The sequence below is a fragment of the Lonchura striata genome, chromosome 4 (assembly GCF_046129695.1).
Source record: "Lonchura striata isolate bLonStr1 chromosome 4, bLonStr1.mat, whole genome shotgun sequence".
Lineage (NCBI taxonomy): Eukaryota > Metazoa > Chordata > Aves > Passeriformes > Estrildidae > Lonchura > Lonchura striata.
This window is the reverse complement of record NC_134606.1, coordinates 18,163,022-18,186,694: the sequence shown is the minus strand read 5'-3', so window position 1 is coordinate 18,186,694 and position 23,673 is coordinate 18,163,022. Positions and strand designations below refer to the sequence as shown.

General features: G+C 36.6%; 1 protein-coding gene across 1 annotated transcript in view; it reads left to right on the top strand.

Annotated features, from left to right (window-relative positions):
• Positions 1-22,269, top strand: part of DHX15 (DEAH-box helicase 15) — a 45,529-nt gene extending 23,260 nt beyond the window's left edge. The window contains exons 6-14 of the mRNA XM_021554409.3: positions 164-331; positions 4,082-4,168; positions 6,100-6,249; positions 6,409-6,517; positions 7,607-7,798; positions 10,794-10,916; positions 13,029-13,219; positions 20,415-20,584; positions 21,704-22,269. Coding sequence (XP_021410084.1) covers positions 164-331; positions 4,082-4,168; positions 6,100-6,249; positions 6,409-6,517; positions 7,607-7,798; positions 10,794-10,916; positions 13,029-13,219; positions 20,415-20,584; positions 21,704-21,821 — 1,308 coding nt within the window. The 3' untranslated portion in view covers positions 21,822-22,269. The remainder of the gene's footprint in view (positions 1-163; positions 332-4,081; positions 4,169-6,099; positions 6,250-6,408; positions 6,518-7,606; positions 7,799-10,793; positions 10,917-13,028; positions 13,220-20,414; positions 20,585-21,703) is intronic.
• Positions 22,270-23,673: the final 1,404 nt, after the last annotated feature.

Here is a 23,673-nt window from a genome sequence, read left to right as displayed (position 1 = left end):
TGATTGCAGATTCGGTAAGCACCTTGATTGATTTTTTATTTTTTAAAGTAGAAGTTATTGTGATTGTTTTTCAGGGTGTATACTTAATCTAATTGCCATAAGCACTCTAAGTATACTTCCTTTTTCATAGAGTTCTCTTCTAACCAGTATTCTTGTTTTGCAGGAGATTGATGAAGCCTGCAAGAGGATAAAACGTGAAATTGATGACTTAGGTCCTGAAGTTGGTGACATAAAAATCATTCCATTGTATTCCACCCTTCCTCCACAGCAACAGCAAAGAATATTTGAACCTCCCCCACCGAAAAAACAAAATGGAGCAATAGGAAGAAAGGTAAATACTAAGCTGTGTTGATATTCTGTTCTGTAAGTAGCTACTCATAGTTGCATGGGCCACAAAATATGGTTTTCAGCTCCTTTAAATATATTTAGACAGCAACAAGTACAAGGGTTTTTTTAATGAAAATTTAAAAATGCAGTATTTTATCACATTAGGATTTTTAGGTAACTTGAAATTTGTCTCTCAGTACAAGTCATCCATCTATGTAGGGCCAGGATGTTGTGGTAACAGTTTTGTTTGACTGAATAGAAATGCCATTCATTTAAGTTTCTTACTTAAAATACAATTTATGTGGAGATGGGATTTTTTCCGTAAGTAATTATTTTGAGATGTGCTTTTTCCCCTTTTTTGGAGACAATTTGGGCTGTCTCTTAGGGGTAGATGGCCAGACAGGTTTTATCTGTTTCTTAAGGTTTATGAGAAGGTGCAAATTAAAACAAGGATGTTGAAATTCAAGGTTTATATTTTTGAAGTAAAAAATGAGGAACTGAAATAAATTAGGCAGAATCGATTGAGAAACTGAAAAACTTGCAATGGCACAGTGAATGTTCTTCATAAAATTATTATGTCAGTGCTCTAATAATCCACAGTAGAAGCTATGTGTTTTTTTAGAAAGGAGTCATATTAAAGCTTCCTAACACTAAACTCCTGCTCTGCAGAACTGGCAGTCACAAACCTAAGATTTTGAAGGTCAAAGCTGAATCATACTGTGTGCTCTAGGCAGGGTTTGTTCCTTGATTATTTTTGGTTTTGTGCAGTACAATGCATGTATAATACTAGTGACAACTTCTAGTGTTCTGGAAGAATAAATCACTTATTAAATTTAGTAAAATTATCTTCCTTTTCCTGCAGAAGTTGATTGCAGAAAGCATTCAGTCTCAAATCATGAAACTAATGCTGCAACAAAATTGTATTTGTAAATGACTTAAATGAAATTGCTTTTAAGTAACAAGTGATAGCTATGTATTTAATTATATTTTCACTCATGTTTAAAACTATGCCCTTCAGAATAGGCAGGTTAAGAGGATAACAAGTGCAGAGTGTAGTTTTTGTTATGTTGAAATGATAGTCAGTACTAGTCCCTGAGAGGAAGACATTCTTGGTGTAGCAGCTGTTTTACTACAAGAAAAAGTTGTTATGCCCAAAAGATGCCTGCTATGGGGTAAAGCAGCAGACTTAGACCTATGAAGTTACTTGTCCTCTTTGGCTGAAGTATTCTGGCGTCCATGTTTTCCTTTTTATCTCCATAAGAAATATAACTATGAGTGAAAGTGCATCTGTGTTGCAGTTTTTTAAAATGGGTTACTTTTAATTAGTCTTAGTGATCAAGGTATGTAAAGTAAAACTGCGGTGCTGTGCCTGCCTATTTAAGAAAATGTCTCTTTTCATCCAGTCCTTTGTGGGATTGGAACCTAGATTTTAGCACTGCTGAGGAGGGAGCTAGTAGGTGATCAGAATCCTTTCAAAGGCTCCAATGGTCATACAAGTGTAAGTGAAATGCTTGGAGTAACTGACTAAGTACTTCCTGAGCTTTAACTTTTTGGAATGAGATGCTGGAAGTAGTGTGGCATTTTGCTAGTGATGGTAGCAGCTAGTAGTGATGCAGCTTGACAACTTAGCATTTTTTTGTCCTCTTGGAGCTAAGAAAGCAGCTATTATTTTGAAAAAGTTTATGATTATCGACAAATACTCTGATTAAATAGTAAGAATGTTTTTTTTAATTGAGGAAGATGAAGATGACTTAATGTTTCTGTTGCCCTATGTTAAAGGCTCCTTGTCATCTTATCCCTTCTTTTCAAACTGCGTTCTAGTTTCTGTGTCAGCAATCTTAAGCATTGCTAGTTAATACATATGCAATACAGATATGTTTTTAGATGTAGATATTGTGTGTATTTTAATATTCAAAACAAAGTTTTAAAATTAATATCAGAAATGGCAAAACTATTGCTAAGGTTAATTATAGTTAATTTTATATAAGGTGCTGATTTCAGTTGTTCAATGTTGAAGTAACTTTGTCTTTTGATTTAGATTTGAAAGATACTATAATTTCTTCAGCCTTTTTAAAGTTTCTTCTTTTTTTGTAGGCATTAATTGTCATTTTCTAAGCAATGTGACATTAACAAATGATATCTGTATGTGCAACAGAATCCACCATGTAAATAACTTTTTTCTTTCTACCTTGGGAAAGTTCTGTGTAGCTTAAGTGAATTCAGGTACATGTTAAATTGTTGTACTGCTGTAGACTAAGCACACTAACTATATTGAGTTCCTGATATTGAAGTGTCCTAATAGAAATCAGTGGTTAAAAGCAGGATAAAAATCTTTCGTCTCTGCTCTGTAATTAGTATTTGAAGAATCTTGGTGTAGGTGGTTCTGTACGTTAGCAGAAACAGAAAAACACAAAACTTAAATGAGGTGTACTCTATAACAGTAAGCTAGGTGTGGATTGACTGGACTTCTAATGTGAGAGTATGAGTTTAATTTGTATATTTAATGCCTTTCAAATTTTTAATGAAGATGTATTGCACTGATATTTGTAGCTGTGATCTCTTGATTAAATTGTGCAGGTCATCTGTGAATGACGTGTACGGTATTTTCTGTTTGTTTGAGGAATTCTAAGTAGCACGTCATTTTAGGGTGAAACACTGTAATTCCAAAATAATTGTAAGTGCTTTTTCCAAAGTACTGCTTTCAATATATTGTAGGCTTTGGGCAAGCTTAGACCTTACGAAGAGACAAGCTGAGTGTGATAAGTAGCTGACTGGCAAAGTGATCAGCAAGCAGGAAGGGATATCAGCAGTCAGTGGCTTCACTGTAATTCTGAACTAAGTATTTAGGTTGTCTCTCCAGTTCTAATTGATAAACTGAAAAAAGTAATGACAGAGTGCTCTGAGATTAGAAAGTGGAGGGGTAAGTATTTCTGATGAAGTGCTAAACAGGTTTTGGATCTCTTCTGAGGTAATAATGTGTAATAACCTGATTCATTGTGGTCACTGTTGGGATGAGAGCTAATGGTATCCATTGCTTGTTTACACTGCATCTCTGGATATAAAAATTTAAATGGTGGCAAATCAAGCCTTGGAACTCTGATAGTTACCTTTGCTTTATTTTCTGCATAGGACTTAACCTTTTGAAAGGCTAAGAATGTAACATTAAAGATATGTAAAGGTGTTTGAATATCTGGTGATAGAAAAAGACAGTAGAAATTAAATATATATTGTTCACAATTTTAGCTGGAATTTGTTGGTAACAGCTTTATTTCAAGACAAATTTAAAAAATGCTGTGCTGGTAATGTATGTAACTTTAAATTTGATACTATTTAACCAGTTCACCATGTTCAGTCTTTCAGAAAAAGGTAAAAAGCTAGAATTAATACATGATGTTAAAGGGTTCCAGTACAGCTTGTCACTTTGTACCAGAGACGTGAGAAAAAAAATGGAGTAGTGGTTTCATAAGTTAAATTTTTGCTCTTTTTCTCAGTTAACATTTGTTATATAGTTAATAGATCCATGGAGAGAAAAAAAGGCAGATGAAAACTGCTTTCTTTGCACTAGAAGTTCCTCTGGTTGATTTCATATCATCCTGTGAAAGTGTTGGAGAGCAGCTCTGGTAGTGATTGATTAAGTAATGGAAAGTTTACTGAAAATAATTTGAGCAGAGACAGAATTGGAGCCCTTCATCTTTTGGATGAAGTAGTTTCATTTAGTGTTTTGGGGTTTTGGGTTGTTTTGTTTTTTTGACAGGTTGTGGTGTCCACTAACATTGCTGAGACATCATTGACAATAGATGGCGTAGTGTTCGTGATTGATCCGGGCTTTGCAAAACAGAAGGTAGGTACTATTTTTTTCTCTTTATAGTAGGAAAGGTGATAGAATCTAATTTGCACAGGCTTCTCTTCCCTTTGCAAACACCTGACAGGTCTTTTTACAGTTGAAATTTTGAACTTGGTTTGGATTTGTTTTGTTTTTAACTTCGTATTTTTGCTGTTTGTGATTCGTCCACGAACTTTACATAGAATTATTTTTTTAAAAAAAAAGAAGTGAGAGAATTTGGTGTTTGACTTGGAATATAGCTCTTCTAGATATTTTAGGAAGGGCAGTTTTGTACTGTTGGTCTATGCTTGAGGATGCTCAAGTAAAACAAATTGTATGAAAGTAAATAAAAGTGGTTCTAGAAGCCTTCTCTTCCTTTAAGTCACTGTAGAAAACTCCAGCACTAAAATGAGAAGAAATTATCCCTGCTTTTTCATGTCAGTATTTATCATGTACTGTTGCAGCCCTGAAGATTGTAATCAAGCTCATATTATGGTTCTTGGAACATCATAGGGTGTTCAGAGGAACTGAAGTAGCTTTCTTAAGTCAACCCAGTAACTGCATAAAATTAAATATGAATGTCATTGGCTTCATTTGGTTTTCTTTCACTAAATGTAGCTTTCTTTATAACTTGATTTCTTAGTCTTTTCCTTTAATAGTGGTACACATTTTCAGCCTTTTTAACTTTCGCAAAATGAGGCAGACACACAGCAGAATGTGAGTACAGCCAGTGTGTTTCTATGCACAAATTTAAATCGCCATTAAGGATGAACCTTTTTCACAAATAGTTCTTTTCACACAAAGTATTCTTCCAGTATAAGAACTAAGGTTTCTGTACATATTTTATACTGAATCATACCAGAAAGATCTTAAAACATGGATGGAAAGTGTCTTCAGCTGCAACTACTGTTTGACTACTGCCTTCATTTTCAGTGTATTCCTTTCCATGATCCCTATAGAGCTGGCAGGGCTGCTGTCTAGATATGACTGCAGTGGAAGTTTTATAGTAAATACTAGCAGATATTTCGTACTGTGATAGTCTGCATCTATATCATATTTCAAGTACCCTTGAAATACAGTTTTGTCATCAGCCTGATCTTTACAGTTGTATGAAACCTTAACATTAGATTTTTCTGGTCTTGAATATGATTATTCAACCTCATAGTGATGCCTGGAACAGAGGCTGGACATGTTAAAGGAATAAAGTAGGTATTTCTTAAAAAGTCTTGAAAGGATACACCTTGGGCAGTACGAGAGCCTAGCCATGGCTGTACCAAGATAGATGTCTGGTCCTGAGTTTCCACACTTTTATAAGTTTTGGTCCATTTACATACTGGGGTTAATTGTCCAATTACAGCTTCAGGTTATGAAGTCCCATCCTCCCAAATTGCTTTCTTCGATTTGCCATTGTTTACACTTTTCAGGCCCAAAGCTGCAATGGTGTCCTTGGTTCTCAGGCTGGAAAATAATTGTTTTGTCTAACTAAACTGTGAAGAGAACATGATAACACTTTATATGAAGTTCAGAGTTGCACTCTAATGCAATACAGACTGAAAAATATGAAAGCTGAAACTTAAGGCATCAGTAGTTATATCACGACACCATTTTTATGGGATTTTTTTAAGCACCGTGAGTGTTTAGCACTCTGTAGAACAAATTGGACACATTCCATTTGCCATGAAAATCTTATCTAAAAATACATTTAAGAACAGGAAGCCTGGCAGGAGTTGCTGTTAAAAGATTAATAAAAAATGCTGTTCTCTAGGCAGTTGTATTTGAAACTCTCCAGTCTTTTATAGCCAGTTTGGTTTTTTTCCTTTTCAGATACATACAACTTGTGCAGAAGTTATGTTTAAAAATAAGTTTAAAGCAGTTTGAGTAGTTGTCCTGTCCATGAACATAGTTTATTCTTTTACCTTCTGTCCTGCTCTGCCTCCCCTCTGAAATAGGTGTACAATCCTCGTATCAGAGTGGAGTCTCTGTTGGTGACTGCAATCAGTAAAGCGTCTGCCCAGCAGCGAGCTGGCCGTGCTGGTCGTACTCGACCAGGCAAGTGCTTCAGGCTTTATACAGAGAAAGCATACAAAACTGAAATGCAGGTAAGATTTTGGGTTTTACATTGTGTTCATAAGAATTCTGATTCAGGTTGTCGAGTGCTGTGGTATTAAACAAAATGAGAATTTGAATACTTCTGTAGTATAAAGTGTCTGAAGAAGTGTTACAAATTTTCTTCTTTTTTTCCCCCCTCATCCCCCCAGGACAACACATACCCTGAAATTTTGAGGTCTAACTTAGGATCTGTAGTATTACAGCTCAAGAAGCTTGGTATAGATGATTTGGTGCACTTTGATTTTATGGATCCACCAGGTATCTCTTTCCATCTTTACAATCTTTATTTTTTATGGCTACTTTATATAATGACAACATGGAATAAACTCTCTCATTGTTTTTTTCTGGTTTTTTAGTTGTAATCTGTAAGGAATTGTCTTTGTTTATCCTGAAATTTAGTGCTCTGTGTCATATCCAAACAAGCTTTTTTCTGTGTAAGAGCTTTTAGTGGAACCAAGGAAGCTACCGAAAGCCCTTTTCTTCAGAGAATAAGAGAAAATTCTTGGCATTACATTTGAGGTTTTCTATTTATCACGTTGATTGTACATTCTAATTGTGCAGTTAATAACTGTAAATAAAATGGGCTGGTGTTTTCAAAGCTGAATACATGGTTTGGTCCCAACTGTAGTTTTTATGCATCTTTCTTATAAGTGTCTAAATGTTCATATATGCTTCAGAAATAAGTGGGTGATACTGCTAATCAAAAACGTAAATCGGTCATATATACATAGGTGAATTAGTTGTTTATTCTCCTAAAATAAAAATCTGACCTGGTCTGTAAGTTTTTAAATAGTTCTACAGAACAGTTATGCTTTGTTCTGTGTAACATGTATAATAGCTTAACAGACTTTTGGATTTCATTTTATTTTTTCATTGTGGGTTAGTACTCACTTTGTGAAGAATGTAAGATAAAGAGAACATTCTTGCTGGCTTTCTGAAAGACTAGGTATCTAGAGTTGACATGGTTGAAGTTTTAGGACTATTGATTTATTTAGTATGGAACAAGGGAAAAAGTATCTGCAGGGAGAAGTGATATTACTGTACTGAATATTTCACAATGCCGCTGCTGTCTGAATTTTGAAAAGCAGTAATCTTCAAATATTCAAAGCTTGTGATTAAAGTTAAAGCTTTTCTAAGTAAGTGTTCCCTCCCTGCCACCCCCATTCATTCATACTTGGGTGTGTATTGCTCAATTTGGCAACAGTTTTGTATTTGGATGCTAGGGAATGGAGAACCAAAAAAAAAAAAAAAAAAAAAAAAACCTAGTAACAGTCTGTGCTTCCTTGTTTTGTGCTGAGTCAGAGCCGTTCGGGTAATGTGCGAATTTACATATTTTTTTTCTTTCAGCTCCTGAAACTCTGATGAGAGCCTTAGAGCTTTTAAATTATCTGGCTGCTTTAAATGATGATGGAGACTTGACTGAGTTGGGATCCATGATGGCTGAATTTCCATTGGATCCACAGCTGGCTAAAATGGTCATTGCGAGCTGTGACTACAACTGTTCTAATGAGGTCCTATCTATTACTGCCATGTTGTCAGGTAATAGCAGGAAAAGAGAAACTAAAGTTGTAGCTCTTCAGTCTGGGGAAACTTTAATTTTCCTACATCAGAAAAATAACATAAATATATTTTTAATAAAATTAGATTTGCTTTTTAAAACTTTATAGATGGGTTCAGTTATTATGGATTTATCTAGAGATATTGAAGCTAGTGAGTAATAATGTTGAAAACTAGTGCATGAAGTGATCTAAGTTTGCTCCTAACATCAGTTAAAAGTATATATATATTTGAACTGTTGGGGGTGGGGAATCAGCTAGTAGAACAGAAATTTCCATTTAGCTTCATTGTCAGGCCCAGAAATATCATCTTGACCACTAATTTTTGAAGCAGTAAAATCTATTTTGTATTGTGCATTCTTCTGCACTTTGATAAATCAGTCTTCCCAAAGGGATTAGAGTATAATTTATATTAAATCATAAGCTTGTACATGATACATTTTTCAGTTACTAAATGGCAAAACTGGAGAACAGTCAGTATTTTCAAAGGGAAAAAAGAAGCTTGGAACGAAGCTGTATCTTTATAAGAATTGAGGTGTATAGTTGTAATTTGTTGTTACATGAATAGCTCTGTGTCAGAGCAGAGCTGCTTGCTGAGAGAGCTTAATGAGAGGAAAATATTACCAAGCAAACTGTGTACTTAATTTCCCCGTTGTGTAGAAATGACTTTGTTTTATAACTAGAGGTCATAGGACAAGCAGCAGGTTTTAATCTGTTAAGAAAATGGGGGTGCTCATACTCATAAGGACTCTTTGTCTTTGGGATGTGATAATTTACCAGACTCTCCACAGTGCAGGTGTATTGCTGACATGCTTGACTTGGTTGGATAGAGAAAAAAAAAGTTTTGATTAAGTGTCAAATCTGTTGCTTCAGTTTAGTTTTACAGTATATTTATATGAAAGTTTTAAGAACAAGTTAAAATGTTTGTTTCAGAGTTATGATTGTTCAGACTCAGAGCAGATGGGCAGGGCAGAATCATAATATTTTTCTTTAATTAAATGGTAGGCTTAATTGCGGAGGTGGTGGTAGGTTGGTGCCTGTCTTTTTCTTCTCTTCCCCCTTTTCCCCCCAAGTATCCACAAGTCAGTTTAGTATTTTTGCCCATGGCCTTCAATTGATTTGCCTTACTCTTTTTCCAGTTTACCTTTTCTGAGGCCGTGATACCTTCTTTGTTTTAAACCACAATTAACGTAATGATAAATAAGTTTTGGGAGGATAATATGAAATGGATTAAAGACGGTTAATTGATGGGTCATAACTATAACACTGCTCTTAAAAAACCCATAGTCCTGGTCTTTATGAGGGCTGTTTCCTGAAGTAAGCACTTTAAACCAGCAGCATAATAGTATGTTTTGGTGTGTTAAGTGCACATAAAGATTGTCAGGTTGTTGATAGCAATCCATGTATTAAGTTTGGACTGAATGAGAAATGAGGTGACAGAAAAGAGCAAAAATAGCATTAAATAAATGAGCAGATTAAATGATTGTACTACATCTTATAAGAGCCATGGTGCCATGCTGTGGTATGGAAAGTACTATTACTTTTTGAAACGCTGAGTTAAGACAGTGATAGAATTATCTGGATTTTGCTTTTAATAGCATGAGTTAGAAATTAAAATATACTTGATATTCTCTCTTTTTTCAAATGCAGGACCCATTATACAGGGTGTTTATTTCATCCCTGCATTTCCGTTTTCGTTAATGCATTGGTCTTTGTGGATTTGTTACCATGATTCACTGTTACGGTGTGATTTTTTCCCCCCTCAAGTTGCATCTGGTATTCAGCTCACTATATCTAGTGCTTTGGGGCTTCTATGTAAATTTAAGACTAAAGAAAAACTACATGACACTGCACAAAAAACCCTAATTTGATAGGAATATGTCATATGCAGGGAGGTGTTCTCATGTGATTGTAGGGCTTCATTAGTGAGAAAACTAATGTAGTCCCAAGCAGCTGGAAAAAGATTAAGGATTTTTAGTATTTAATCATTAATTGTATTGAAATTCAGCCTCTTAAAAATTGTACTTCCTTAAACCCAAACTGATTTAATCCTGGTGTAGGTTTCTATCAAGTAAATCACAAAATGGGTAAGATTGGAAGGAATCACAGTGGGTGACCTGTTGCAACCTCCCTGCTCCAGCAGAGATCTTATAACTATTTTCAAGATCTTGTGGATTGATACCAATCTTAAAACATACTATTTATGGTCTTTGGTAGTTTTTGTCTGGATAAGAGATGGTAAAATACAATTTTTGGATGGAAGAGAGATGAGTTAGATGTATGTAAGAGAATATAATGATAGGGAAAGCTCATGTTGCATTTTTTGATCTATATTTTTTTTATTTGAAGTAGTGCCAAAGGACGGTTTAACCTTCCACCACTACCGCTACCATCACAGCCTTTCGACTTATTAATACCTTCATTTACATGTTTCTGTATACCAGTGCTGATAGCAATACCATGTGGGAAGAGACTTGACTGGTGTGTTCTGTCTAGTAACAGACTTGTGGTAATCAAACCTCAAGTTGGTTTAGACTGTCCTAGTACACTACTTTCAGAAATATTTACTTTGTCTGTAGGGGCTTTCTGAAAAAACAGATTTGCAATTAAAGTGCTTAATTCCATGGGATACTAGCTCCTGGTAGAGCTATCAGCACTGGATTTGAACTAAGATTTGTTTAGCCTTCCAGTCTGTGTAGGTAACCCTGATGGCCTTCAGACTAGAGATTTTGATGCATACATATAATTCTATTTAATTAATCAGGTACTCTGTAGCTTTGAAACCCTCTTGTCTTACAGATGTGGTTAGGTGTTGATGTACCAAATCAAGGTAGTAAACAGTCCAAGATGCAGTTGGAGGCCATCCTGCCCTGCCCTATGCTCTGTGAACTGACCTAGCTAGGCCTTGTTCCTCTATCTGTGAATGCGTGACTCATCGATATGGGCGTTTGTGTTGGGCCCATACCAACCTTGTTTAGTCCCACAGTGTTTTGTTCGCCCCACGGAAGCAAAGAAAGCAGCAGATGAAGCCAAGATGAGGTTTGCCCACATAGATGGAGATCATTTGACGTTGCTGAATGTCTACCATGCTTTCAAGCAAAGTAAGTCTGTCTCTGTTTTAGTAAAATTATTTATGCTTTGTGCTGCCAACTTCTGTTTCTGTGTTCCAAGGACAATTTAAGGGCTTGGGTTTTGTTATTTAAGTGCTACTTTCCTTTGGGGGTCAAACAAAACCAAAAAACTACCCAAGCAATCTTGTAATAAACTGATGAGCATGCAAACAAGCCAGGCTTTTAAATCAGTGCTGGGTAACCTTGGACAGAAGGAAGCAAGTGTTCCTGTAATTAAGAAATATTGTGAGTTTATCTAACATTAATTATAAAAAATAGGCATAATTGCTTAGTGATTTTTCAGGGAGACCAGTGCAGGAAAAACTGTGAATTTGGAGAAGGATATGTTCTTAGAACAAAAACCTTTTTAATCCTACTTTTTTAATGTAATTAGGAATTCTGTAATAAGCCTTTGGAATAGATTGAGAGGCAAAGGGATGATGCATCAGCAAGAAGTAACATAGAACTGTATGATACATATGTTTCAATTATGTCATTTCTGTGGATGGAATTTGGAGAAAGTATATGATCCTCTTCAACATAGCCAAAGTGTATTTTAGTAATTTAAAGAAGATAGAATGAAGAGGTGAAGCTAGGAGTTCTCTTCAACAATGAGAAAGTGACCCACTTTTAAAAACTAACTTATATTGATAGCAAATAAAAATACTTATATATGTATATAAATAAAAACTACCAGCCATGTGAACTTAGGTGTTCCAGTTATACTTTCCTGTTAGCAAACAAAAAAACAAGCAGTCTTTTTACCCTGAGTAAAAAGAAATGCAGCTTTAATGTGCCTTTCTGTTACAGGTTTGATGTAGAAATTCTGTATTGAAACCTGTCATTATGTGACAACCCAAAAAAAGTGCAAAAGTCAGCAAGTACACTGAGTTTACAATACAAACAATACAAGCTTTTTTTTTTCCTGTTAGCTTTTTCATTAATGGGATACAGAATGTCTGGCAGACAATTTGTGCATGTTTCTGGAAACCATTGCTGTAATACTCAGATTACTGAGAAATGGAGCTACTTCAGGAATAATCTTGTGAAATTGTGATTTGTCTTCTGGAATCAGAAGACAAAATGCTACTACTGGTAGTATATAGAACAGTATAAAACATTTAGGGTTATCCATGATGCATAGTTCAATTGGCTCAGAAAGTAGTATGCTATGGTACTGTACAGTAGAATCACAACTGTAAAACAGCTTCATTCATTCTTCATTTAAAATATATTCTGTAAGGTAAAATGCAAGAAAGAACTTGGACTTAACCTTGACTTCCATAACATTAATTCTTTCCAGTGCAAATTAAGAAGAGTCTCTTCTTTCCAAGAGTTACCTTAAGTTTTAATTCTTAAGGCTGGCTTTGTTGGATTATTAAACTGACAAAGATTAGAAGAGCCTTACTTGAAAAGTCAGAGAATTGCAAGGGAGAACTGGGTTTCTTTATGTGAAACATGCAGGTATTTCTACTGACAGAATGGCTGAGGTTTGCTGTTTCATCAGATTTCTCAGAGTTACGAGCAGTAGGAACAGTTAGAGTACATGGTTCTGTTACAGTGGGTGTATTTTACCACTCTCATTTACTTAAACTGCTGTGAGTATGTCACACTTTGAGAACAAGCTGTATAGCTCTTAGCTGATACTTGAATACTTAATTAAAGTAGGGTTTAATTTCTCAAATACAGTGTAGTTACATATAGTTGTCTTGTATGTTTGTAGCATGCTGCAGTTAAAGGCTGTGCAGTGTTCTTGACATCATGTGATGTTTTACACTTCAAGTTTGGAGATGGTTTTTCTAGTTGCAGGATGGGATTTTTGAGATGTCCAAAATTTAGTGGTATGGTATTTCAGTAAAACAGCGCTGATTGTGTTTGTTATATTGATGAGGGGGGAAACCCCTGCTTTTCTTCTGTCCTATGTGCTTCCTGAATAGAAACGTTTTGGCAAGTTACCTAGTGCAGGAAATCGACTGAATAAACCAAGGGCTGTTACCATTTATAAAAGTTTATGGATATTTTTTTCTGGTTCCTCTGACTGATGAATCAGTCACTGTTTTATTTACTTGTTCTAATTTTGATTCATGTTTTCTAATGTTGCAGATCATGAGTCAGTTCAGTGGTGTTACGACAACTTCATTAACTACAGGTCCCTGATGTCTGCAGACAATGTACGCCAACAGCTGTCACGAATCATGGATAGATTTAATTTGCCTCGTAGAAGCACAGATTTTACCAGTCGAGACTATTACATCAACATAAGAAAGGCATTAGTTACTGGGTATTTCATGCAGGTATGTCTGTATTCTCCTAGGGAAATTAGTTCCATGTTTATGTGGCTCATAATGGTAGTATCATTGTTACAATTTACTAAAGCTTGATAAATGTTACTTAAATTGCATTTGCCTAACTATATTACCATGTAGTCTTTGTCAGGTTGCTAGATAATGGTGCAAGTAGTACATTCTTTAGTCAAATGGAAAAAATGTTGAAGGCAATCTTATCAGTGTATCAAAATCTCCTTTCTTGTATGAGCATTCATGAAGTAACTACATAAAACGTTTCAAAGTAACTGCAGAATATGTGGTTCGAAAATTATTTGTAATCTGATACCAAAAGGGGAAGTATAGTGGTATATAAATATGAAAAATGTTATATTTGCAGAAAGAGAGTATTTTCATTTTATGTTTTCCCCATATTTATATTTCACTTTTCAATTGCATGAGTCAGATACTGGAGTACTTCTGTAATCTCAAGATGTATACTGTTTGAAATGCATTTGCCACTTGAGCCAGGATGGCTATGGAAGCCAGTCTTCACTGCTGCCACCTGCATGCTTTGCATTTCAGGTTAAGCATGCCTCAAGCTAGAATGCAGACTGCTTGGGGTTTGTCTGTTTTTTTGTTTGGTTTTGTTTGGTTTTTGATATTTTTTCCCATTAGTCCCACTGTGTTTTTTCTCTTCAACATTCATCCTTAAGACTGCTAGAGTCTCTTTGCTGGCTTTTGCAGATACAAACTGTGAATCTTCATCCTTATTGATTCTGGACTGTTGTGATAATGCTTTTCACAGCAAGAAAGCATTTGACATGTCTCTGCAACATATCTGCTAGAGCCTAAAACCTCACTTCTGGAGAGCACAATCTTGTTATATTTAGGAGGCTGACCAGTGCCCATTGCATTTCCTAATTTTTCTCTTGGGCTGCACTCTTGTGGTGTTGAAACTTAACACTTATCAATTGGTCAGTGCATGGGCCTGACGAGCACTGCACTTACACACCCAAACTGGAACACGGACTTGAGCACCCAGTCCTTAAACCACCCCTGCCAAGTGTTGTCTCCAGGGCTCAGCCAGCCAGTCTGCAGCAAAAACATGTTCTTCTTGGGTTTTCAGAATACAGAAATAACAATGTCAGCAACTGCATTTCACTGTAATGCAAATGGGGGATTAAGGCTTTTGGCTGCTTTTAAATAATTAAATGGTTCTAAAGCCTTACTTGCTGTAACCTTTCAGAAAAGTAGGCTGTAACGGTGTTCAGTCCTTGAGTTTGGGACATGTTTTCTGCATATTTCTTGGCAAATGCTTCAGAATACATTTCTACTTAAACCTTTAATTCTGTAAATACTTTGAAAGACAAAGAACATTTCTGTCCAGTGTGCCATTTTGGGCGTCAGGGAGGTCTGAGTGCCACAGCTGTACTTCTGTTTGGCACTATACCTCGTGCCTTCTTTCATTTAATTGGACCTTTGGGGAGGCCATGTACTTGGAAGTTGGTGTGCTCTCTGATTGTTTTATGTTATTGGGAGTGAAACTCTTCCTCTAATTGGTGTTTTCCTGTTAGAAAACACTTATTCCCATACATGGGGAGCTGCACCAGTGTTGGTGCAAGTAGATTTTTGGTCTCTTGTGTTGTAGGAGTTAAAGATCTGACTTGATATTTTTGCTGTGAATACAGTAGTAAGTAGACTCATGCAGCTGAAAATTAAAGCCTGTCTGGAAGTCTCCTTGGGTTTCCATGGTCAGTAGGTTGTTTATTGCCTCCCTCACTCAAAATGGCTAATAGAATTTTTAGGGTGTATCAAGATAGGGCTATAGCATACCTGTAGCCATATCTTGAAAACTTTTTGAAGTGGAAGCCATTTCAGCCATTACTCCTCTGCTTCAAAGTGTTTCAGTCTATTTTAGTTTGAGTTTCTTCAACTCTTTAAACCTATTGTGGTACGTATTTGACTTTGACTCTGAAACTTTTATGATGAATTCCATGTTGCTTTAAGAAACCTTCACTAGAAAAGTTTTAAATACTCAGATGTTATTTGCCAGCAGCTGCAGTACTTACAGTTGTAGTCGGTATACACATTGCGCCCTCTCCAAGATAATATTCAGGCTGTAGCATTTGGGGGCTCTTGTTCAGAATACTTTAGTAATGAAATGCATACATCATCCTTTGTCCTCTTAGTACAGAACATGTGTGGAATTCCAACACTTGAGAAATGTGTGCATGTACTCTGGATATCTTCTGCATGTCAAGTACTGAGGTGTATGGACAACACATGGCAGAAGTTGATTCTTCAAACTTCCTAAATTTAAAAAGGCAGTGTGAAGTGGAAAAAAGTCATAGCCATTGTCTTTAAATACTTCTCATTTGCTGCATTGTTTAAACCTTAGTAATTGCCTACTGTCCTAAAACCAGTCATAAAAATTCACAGTAGAATTTTCTGTACTTAGCAAGATCTGTGGTTTAGGTCAGACAATATAGACTTGTACTGACTATTGTAATAGTACTAGTTATATAATCAGTACTGAGAAAACTGACAACAGTTCTGTGTATAGTTAAACTTCTGGAAGGATAGGTATTGACAAGTTAAATGTCTTTTAAAATTTTTGTGCTGTGTCTCAGATTTCTTTTAATTCTTATAATGCAAAACTTATTTTAAAATAACTTTCTGTATCACACATCAGAATATGCAAAGGATATGTAAAATTCAGCAAGGTGATTTTTGTGAAAAGAGAAGTACTGATTTCTCAATGACTTAGTTCTGAACATATCCCGTCCTAGAAAGGGAAAGGAATTGGCATATTGTACAACTGTAATATATTTGTGATTTGGTTATGAATTTTCAGAACTAGGTATAGATTGTTTTTCCTACTTCTGTTAAGTAACTAAGTATATGTTATAGGAGAATCTAAACAGGATAAATACTGTAGTTTAGTATTAGGTTGGGATCAAAGTAACACACAAGAATAGGTAACCCCTTAATGGAGGCTTATCCCTGATACCCATTCAAAACTAAGCTTAGACTCTTTAAAGTTTTAATAATTGCTGAAGTGACTGTGGTTAAGACTAAGCAAAAAGTAGTTATACTACAGAAACTAAGCTAAGGAAATGAATTGGAAAAGGCAAGCAAATGACTTAAGGATGGGTCATCTTCCTCTTAGTGATTTTGGTTTTTATCGGTTGTCAAAAGCAACCTAGGGTTTTATTGTTGTATTTTCAATCTAGTATTGAAGAAAAAATGAGAACTGATAGTTGAAAATCTAAATCAGAATTTAAAGGTGGAAGCAGATCTTCCATCCTCAAATCAAAGAATGGGTCAGGTTGGAAGGGACTACTGCTCAGAGAGTCATCCTAGAGAACATGTCATAGGATTGTGTTCAGACAGTTCTGGAATATTGCCTGTGAGGGAAACCACAAACGCTCTGGGCAGTTTCTTCCAGTGCTCTGTCACTGCACAGTAGAAATGTTCTTCCTCTTGTTCAAATGGAACTTCAATCCGTTTCTGTCTGTTGTTTCTTGTCCTGTTGCTTGGCACCACAGAAGAGAGCCTGGCTCCTTCCTCCTGCCACCCTCTCTTCAGATAGTGATTAAGCACTGATGGGGTCCTTCTTCTTGAAGTTGAACAGGCCCAACTTCCTCAGTCTTTCCTTGTAACAGAGGTGCTCCAGTCCTTTCATCAGCTTTACTGCCCTTCGGTGGACCTGCTCCAGGAGCTCCATGTCTCTCTTGTGCTGAGGAGCCCATGTGTGAAGACTCCACATGGACCTCACTAGGGCTGAGTAGAGGGGCAGGATCACCTCTCATCCTGCAGGCAGTGTTCTTCCTAATGCACCCCAGGATACCATTGGCCCTCTTGACTAGAAAGGTATACAGATGAAGCTTGGAATCCTTCTTGGGAGATGTGACTTAGTCAAATACAGGCTATATATATCATGGTCACTACAGAGAATAAACTTAAATGACCAATGTTGTACAGGAAGTTAGATGTCAGATGATTTGCCTTCTAATTAAAATCTCATTCCTGATGCTACTCAGTCATTGGTGCTTATTTCTTCTGTGGAATTATGTATGTTTCGAAGTCTTTACATAATCAGGCTTCTGCAATAATAGAATGGTAATAAAATAAACTTACGACACAAAGGTGGTCAGTGGTGCATTTAATAGTATTCATTTTGCTCTTTAAGAATGCAGAAGAGTGGTGTAAAACTTTTTAATAGATTCAGAAACACTTTCGTGTGTGCTCCAAGCAGAAATTTTGGAAATCTAGGCAACTGCCAAGATTCCTTTGGTGTATGCTAGCATCAGTTTGTCAAAAAGAACAAAGACCAATCATTTCTCTGAACTGTGTGTCAAGACTATACATTGTGTCACAATGTATAGCCTTAAATCTAAAAGGGCTGCATCTTGTGATGCTATTCCTGCTTTTGACCTTTCCAGTGCATTTGGATTTAGTCTTGATGTTTGATTGAAGACCCCTGACTTCACCCTCTAGGTTCAATGACATGATAGCTAATAAATAAGCACAAGCATACTTAAAATTTCAGAGGAGGGTGTGTAATTCTTAAGAAAATTGTGGTGAGAACTTAAGTGAAATATTTTCCTCTTGTAGTATATGCCAGTGTTTCCATTTGGGTTTGTCATGTTCATAGAAATACTACAAATTGTCTCTAAATCACCAACCATGTGGGCTTTCTGAGACTGCAGAGTATGTTGCAGAGATGCTTTCTGTTGCTGCTTTGTGTTGCAGAGGTGCATGGGCTGGCTGGATGCTTGCCCATTCTTTTAGAGTCATGCTCAAATAGCCTAGTTCTTTGGTGATCTCAGAGTACAAGTATGTTCTGTAGTGTTTTGCTTGCCACCACTACTCATCCAAAAATGAACCCATTTCCTACACATACCCAGTATGATCCTGTGGTTTCTGTGGAAGCTCATGCTCTTTATACTCTGAAAAACACCACAGAATGGCTGAGGTGGAAGGACCCTCTGAGGGACGCCTGGTCCAATCACCGCTGTAGATACAGGCACTGGTAGTGCTTGCAAGCCAGCGTTTCAGAGGGGTAATATAAGCTGCCTCCCATTTTTCCTTGTTTGCACCCTTATGTCAACCTTGGTGCCTCCCTAAGCCCATTCTAAATTCTTTCAGCTCAGTGACCTGGCAGGCCACTTAGAAAGCGGAAGCAAGAATGGGCTCGGTCAGCTGTGTTGGAATAGTGCAGACCAGGAAGGAGCAAGAAAATGCAGCAGCTGGCAGATCACTGTGGCTTGCTCTGGAGCCATAGATTCCCTGTATATTTCCCCACAGCTGCCATCACTGACCCTGAAATTCTTTACCAAGATGTGTGCCAGCAAGCTCACTCTGTAGAAACATCTAAAGAGGACAAATACTGCAGGTCACTTTTACGTCAGGATTGAAGCCAGTCACAATAGTATGCAACCACCTAAAGGTGGCTTGTCCCTGATATCAGTGGTCTAAGGAAACATTTTCTTTGTAATTGGGGTTATTTTAATTCTTTTCCTTCTCTGGAAAATAAGACCTAATTAAGATACACATTTCTGTAACATTTATTTTTCTTTGAGTATGCTTTGGAATGATGCAAAGTCAATAAGAAATATAACTCTACCATTACAAATTACATGCAAAAGAAAATTATATTTGGGAAAAGTAGAGTATAAGACTTTACTGTTTTAATACATATGAGTGAGTCTGAGGTGCTAAAGGTAAACTGTACTGAATTTAATGGCACACTTTTCTACAATGAAACCTAAATAATGCATTGTTCTGTCTTTCTAGGAAGAAATAAAACAGGTAAAATAGATACTTTTGAATGCATGTGTACTTTTGATCTGAAAAATGAAATTGATTTTTAAACAAAACTTCCTTTGAAAAAAATCGTAATCCCACAGCAAGGTGTGCTGTGATTGTTCTAGGCCTGTAACACATGAGTGTCGTGTCTAGTCTGGTTTGCACCTGTACTGCTATTTAATGTTACAGATGTTATATTGAGTTGACTAAAATTAGGCCTAAATCATTACAGACAGTGTGCTGTTAATCTCCATTTAAAGGATCATCTTCCTGTTTCTTAGACTTGAAATTACCTGTTGCCTCTCAAATCTAGTGTGACAAAATTCTCAAACTATTGAAATACTTTGTTCTCCTCCTAAAACACATTCTGGATGTTAATGTCATAACATTTTAAAGAGAAGTACACTCAGAGTAAGGGATTTCTTAGTAAAGAGATAGTCTGACTTGAAACTTCAGGTAGCTATTGCTTTAGAAGGCCTGGGGTTTTAATCTAATCGGTGAAATTTGCTCTTGACTAGGCAAAAAAAAAGGTGAAATATACCTGGGAATTCAAGAAAACATGGAAGTATACTGTCTATATTAAAGGAAAACAGCTAATTATCTTACTAGAAATGTCTTTTTGATGTCTTTCAGCCATTGCCCAACGTATTTAACGTTTTTACTCTGTGTGTGTATATATCTATAATGAGAGGAGGTTATTTTCAGCTACTGGTATTAAAGGGTTAATTTTAGTTACTTGTTCTGTTAGATTAGCTGCTCATACAGAGGATATCATTGGAAGGATAACTGTCTGTTTTACCAAATCTTAATGAGCTAGGTATCGGAGCATCTTGGCAAGGCAGGCATTATTCCCTTTCATAGAGCAAGAAGCTTAGTCAGAGGGAGGTTAATTGATTTTCACCAAGGTCACAGCACAAGTGTGTCGCTGAACCTACATTTTCCAGCTCTGAAGCTCAGGCTGTAGTGAGACCTCTCTCATAAAAGGATAATATTGTGGCTTACTGGCCCCATAGTGGCTACTGCAAATGAAATGCTTGAAGTAGATGTCTGTAGTAGATCACAGCTGTCTTTGTGTGATGTTGCAAACCTGTCCAGTATATATTCCCTTCCTTTGTGTTTGCATTGCTGCTGTTCTAGTAATGATTATTCGTTTTGGATGATAATTATTTTTATATGTTAACTGAATTGTGCATTAGCATATGCACATACCATGGTAGTTAGCAAAAACAGCTGGCATCTTGATTGTGTCTATAAAAAACTATGAATACTTGAAGTGGTCAAGTAATGTGTCAAATTTAGATGAGTTTTGAAAGTTGGGTTAGTTTGTTTTGTATAGAACACTTAACAATCAGCTTGAAATTGCTTCATTTAAAAATTGCCTGTGTTAATGGAAAAATGTCTTTTTATTTAGGTGGCACATTTGGAGCGAACAGGGCATTACTTAACAGTGAAAGATAACCAGGTGGTGCAGTTGCATCCCTCCACTGTTCTTGATCACAAACCAGAATGGGTGCTGTATAATGAGTTTGTCCTTACAACGAAGAATTACATCCGGACATGTACAGACATCAAGCCAGAATGGTAAGCCAGAGTATTACAGCAGTCATGATCTGCTGTAGAGGTTTTTTTGTTGTTGTTGGGTTTTTTTTTGTTTGTTTTTTTTTGTTTTTTTTGTTTTTTTCCCTTAAGTTGGGGTAATTCTTCACTTTTCCGGAAGGTAGTTTAAAAAAAATTGGTTTGAGGAATGTCAGTGGTATGGACTTGAGGTCTTGTAAATTACTAAAGTTTTGATTTGTGGGTACTTGTGCCTTTTCATGGGTTTTGTGTTTAGACCTCTGATGCCTGGACTTTGTGTACAGTGCACAGCTTGACTTAGAACTAGTTGCTTCAGTAAGCCTGGAGCTGCTTAGAGTTGTGAGGTTTGGGGGTATGTCCTAGCACCCACTTGCATACCTGAGTTAGTAGATACCAGTACCTCAGTATCAGTGCTTCTGTTCTCAAGATCTAGGACTTCTTTTGTCTGATTTTTTTCAGAAGGCTCTGAACAGCATTTTATGTTTCTTAAAATTTTAAGGAAAGACATGATGAGTGGTACAACTTCCCATGTTATGATACTTATTCATCAACTAAATATATTAGGGAAATCAGAAGCCTGAATCTCTGCAGACAAGCAAAGATCTGAAAACACAACATATATATTTGTATGGTCTGTAGTATCTCAGTGGAAAATGTGTTTGAATCCCTGCCTAGAAATCTTGGTTCAACAAACACTGTCTAACCTAAAACAGGATCCTGTGGCCTTGGTTGTATTTTTAAGTTTAAAGTGGCTAAGGCTGGACTATACTCTGACACAAGTGCTTGTTTGTGTTTGTGTAGACTTCTGTGGCTGATGGACTCTGACATTAAGCAGGGGCTCTGGCTGTGTGGGTTGCCATGGCAGGTACTGAAGCAGCACCAAGAGTCTGTAAGGGGCATGTATATCTTGAGAATCATGTGTGCTTTTTGCTTTGAACTTGGACACTTGCTCAGGATGGCACTGCCATTTTAAATGTGTGTGCATGTGTGTAAATTTCAGTTAGTCTTAGAATTGCAGAATGAGCTGAAAATAATGGATAACTTTTGTTTCCTTCAGTTGTAGAATTCCTGTAAAACACATCTTAAAGTTTGAGTATCAGTAACATGCTTTTCCTTTTTTGACAGGCTGGTGAAAATTGCCCCTCAATATTATGACATGAGCAATTTTCCACAGTGTGAAGCAAAGAGACAGTTGGATCGCATCATTGCCAAACTTCAGTCCAAGGAATACTCACAGTACTGAATTTATGCTTTGAACTGAAGTTATTCAGAGGACAGCTTTAAGAGATGAAAGGATTCAAAATTCAAGTTGTGCTCTTCACTTTGGTTCAATAATGGCCTTTATTTGAAAGCTTTTTAATTTTTCTTTACAGTAAATATTCCATTCTGATTTCATAAATTAAACATTTATGCCTCCCTTTTGTGTTGACACTGTAGCTCATACTGGAAAAGCTAATCAATGTTTTGCAGTTTATTGAAAGTAGTTCTATATATAACAATGTTATAAGCATTTCTTTAGAAATGGTTGAAAATGCTTCTAAATATGTGATTATCGACCATGGTATGCATGATCGTTGTAATTGTTGACATTCCTTTTAGAAGTTGTGAAATGTTACAACTTGTGCTTCTGTAGACACAATCTTCGGCTTCAGTACAAGGGTACTGACTTCAATAAAGTCTATTTATACTAATTTTGTGCCACAGTATGTCAGTATTTCTATTGTTTTGATTGTAATATGAGAATCCCATTTAGTCTCCCATTAAACTGCCATTTGACATGGCAGTAGTTTAATTTTTAATACTAAAGGTACAGATGTTTAAGCAGCACAGTGATGGTATAATATGATGCATACAATGTCAATCCCTTGCAAACTTGTTAAAATTATGTAGGAAATCTCAAAATGCATGCAGATGTGTTAGGAGAATGCTTTCTTCCAACATAGCCCTAAATATTTCTCAGACAGAACTGTAGTAGCGTGTCCTATAAAGTGAAGTGTGTGTGGCCAGGTAGAAATTGCTCTGCTGGGCAGTGTTCAGGTACTGTTTAGGATCAACACAAACAATAGTGTAAGTGACACTGTAGATCAAATCACACTGCACTGTTGTAATTTTGTAGTGATTTTTTTGGAAATATGATTTGACAGCATAATTCCATGAGGAATTTATAGTAAAATTTGATCACAGGGCTGAAGCACCTCTTTTAGGAGGACCGGTGGAGAAAGTTGGTACTGTTCAGCCTAGAGAAAAGAATGAGGGGACCTTATTGTGGCCTTAAAATACCTCCAGAGGTTTTAGAAGAATGAGGATTTTTAATAAGGCCTGTGGTAAAAACTTTTTACCAGTGATAGGACAAGGGCAAGGTTTTAACTCTGGTAGAGGGTGGATTAAGATCAGACATAAGGAAGAAATTTGTTACTGAGAAGGTGGTGAGGCACTGCAACAGATTGTCCAGGGAAGTTGTGGGTGCTCAGTGTTCCAGGTCAAGTGGGATGGGGCTTTGAGCAACCTGGTCTAGTGGAAGGTGTCCTCGTCCATGGCAGGAGGGTTGGAACTAGATGATCTTTAAGGTCTGGTTTAACCCAAGCTATTCTATGGTTTAATGTATTTGATCAGTTTTCTGTTTTTCCCTCTCCCTGGAATACGCTGAGCTTTGGTCCTTCTGGCAAAGAGCAGCTGGATCAGCTCTTGCTGAAACTGGTTCCCTTAGGAAGAGAGCTGTGCCACTGTAAGGCTGAAGGAAAAATAGGTTACGTTTGCAGAGCGATAACCTCAGACTGATTTTAAGCACTGATGTTTGCGGTGTCCTGTCCCATTTAAATCAGCAGTGGGCTATACAATTACTTGGAATACTTGGAGGATTTTCATCCAGTTCCAACTTTTTTTTTAAGGTGCCATTTATATGATGGGGAGTAGAGAAGCTTTGAACACTTCATTAGGACCTAAAATAGTGAAGATAAAATGTCAGAAGATTAAAATATGAGTGGATTTCTATTATGCAGTGGGACTTGGGAGTTTGCCTTGGGTTTACTAAGTGAGAGGGAGTGTTAGATGATTCTGGACTTCGTTACCCTACCAAACCATTTTCGTAGGAAGGA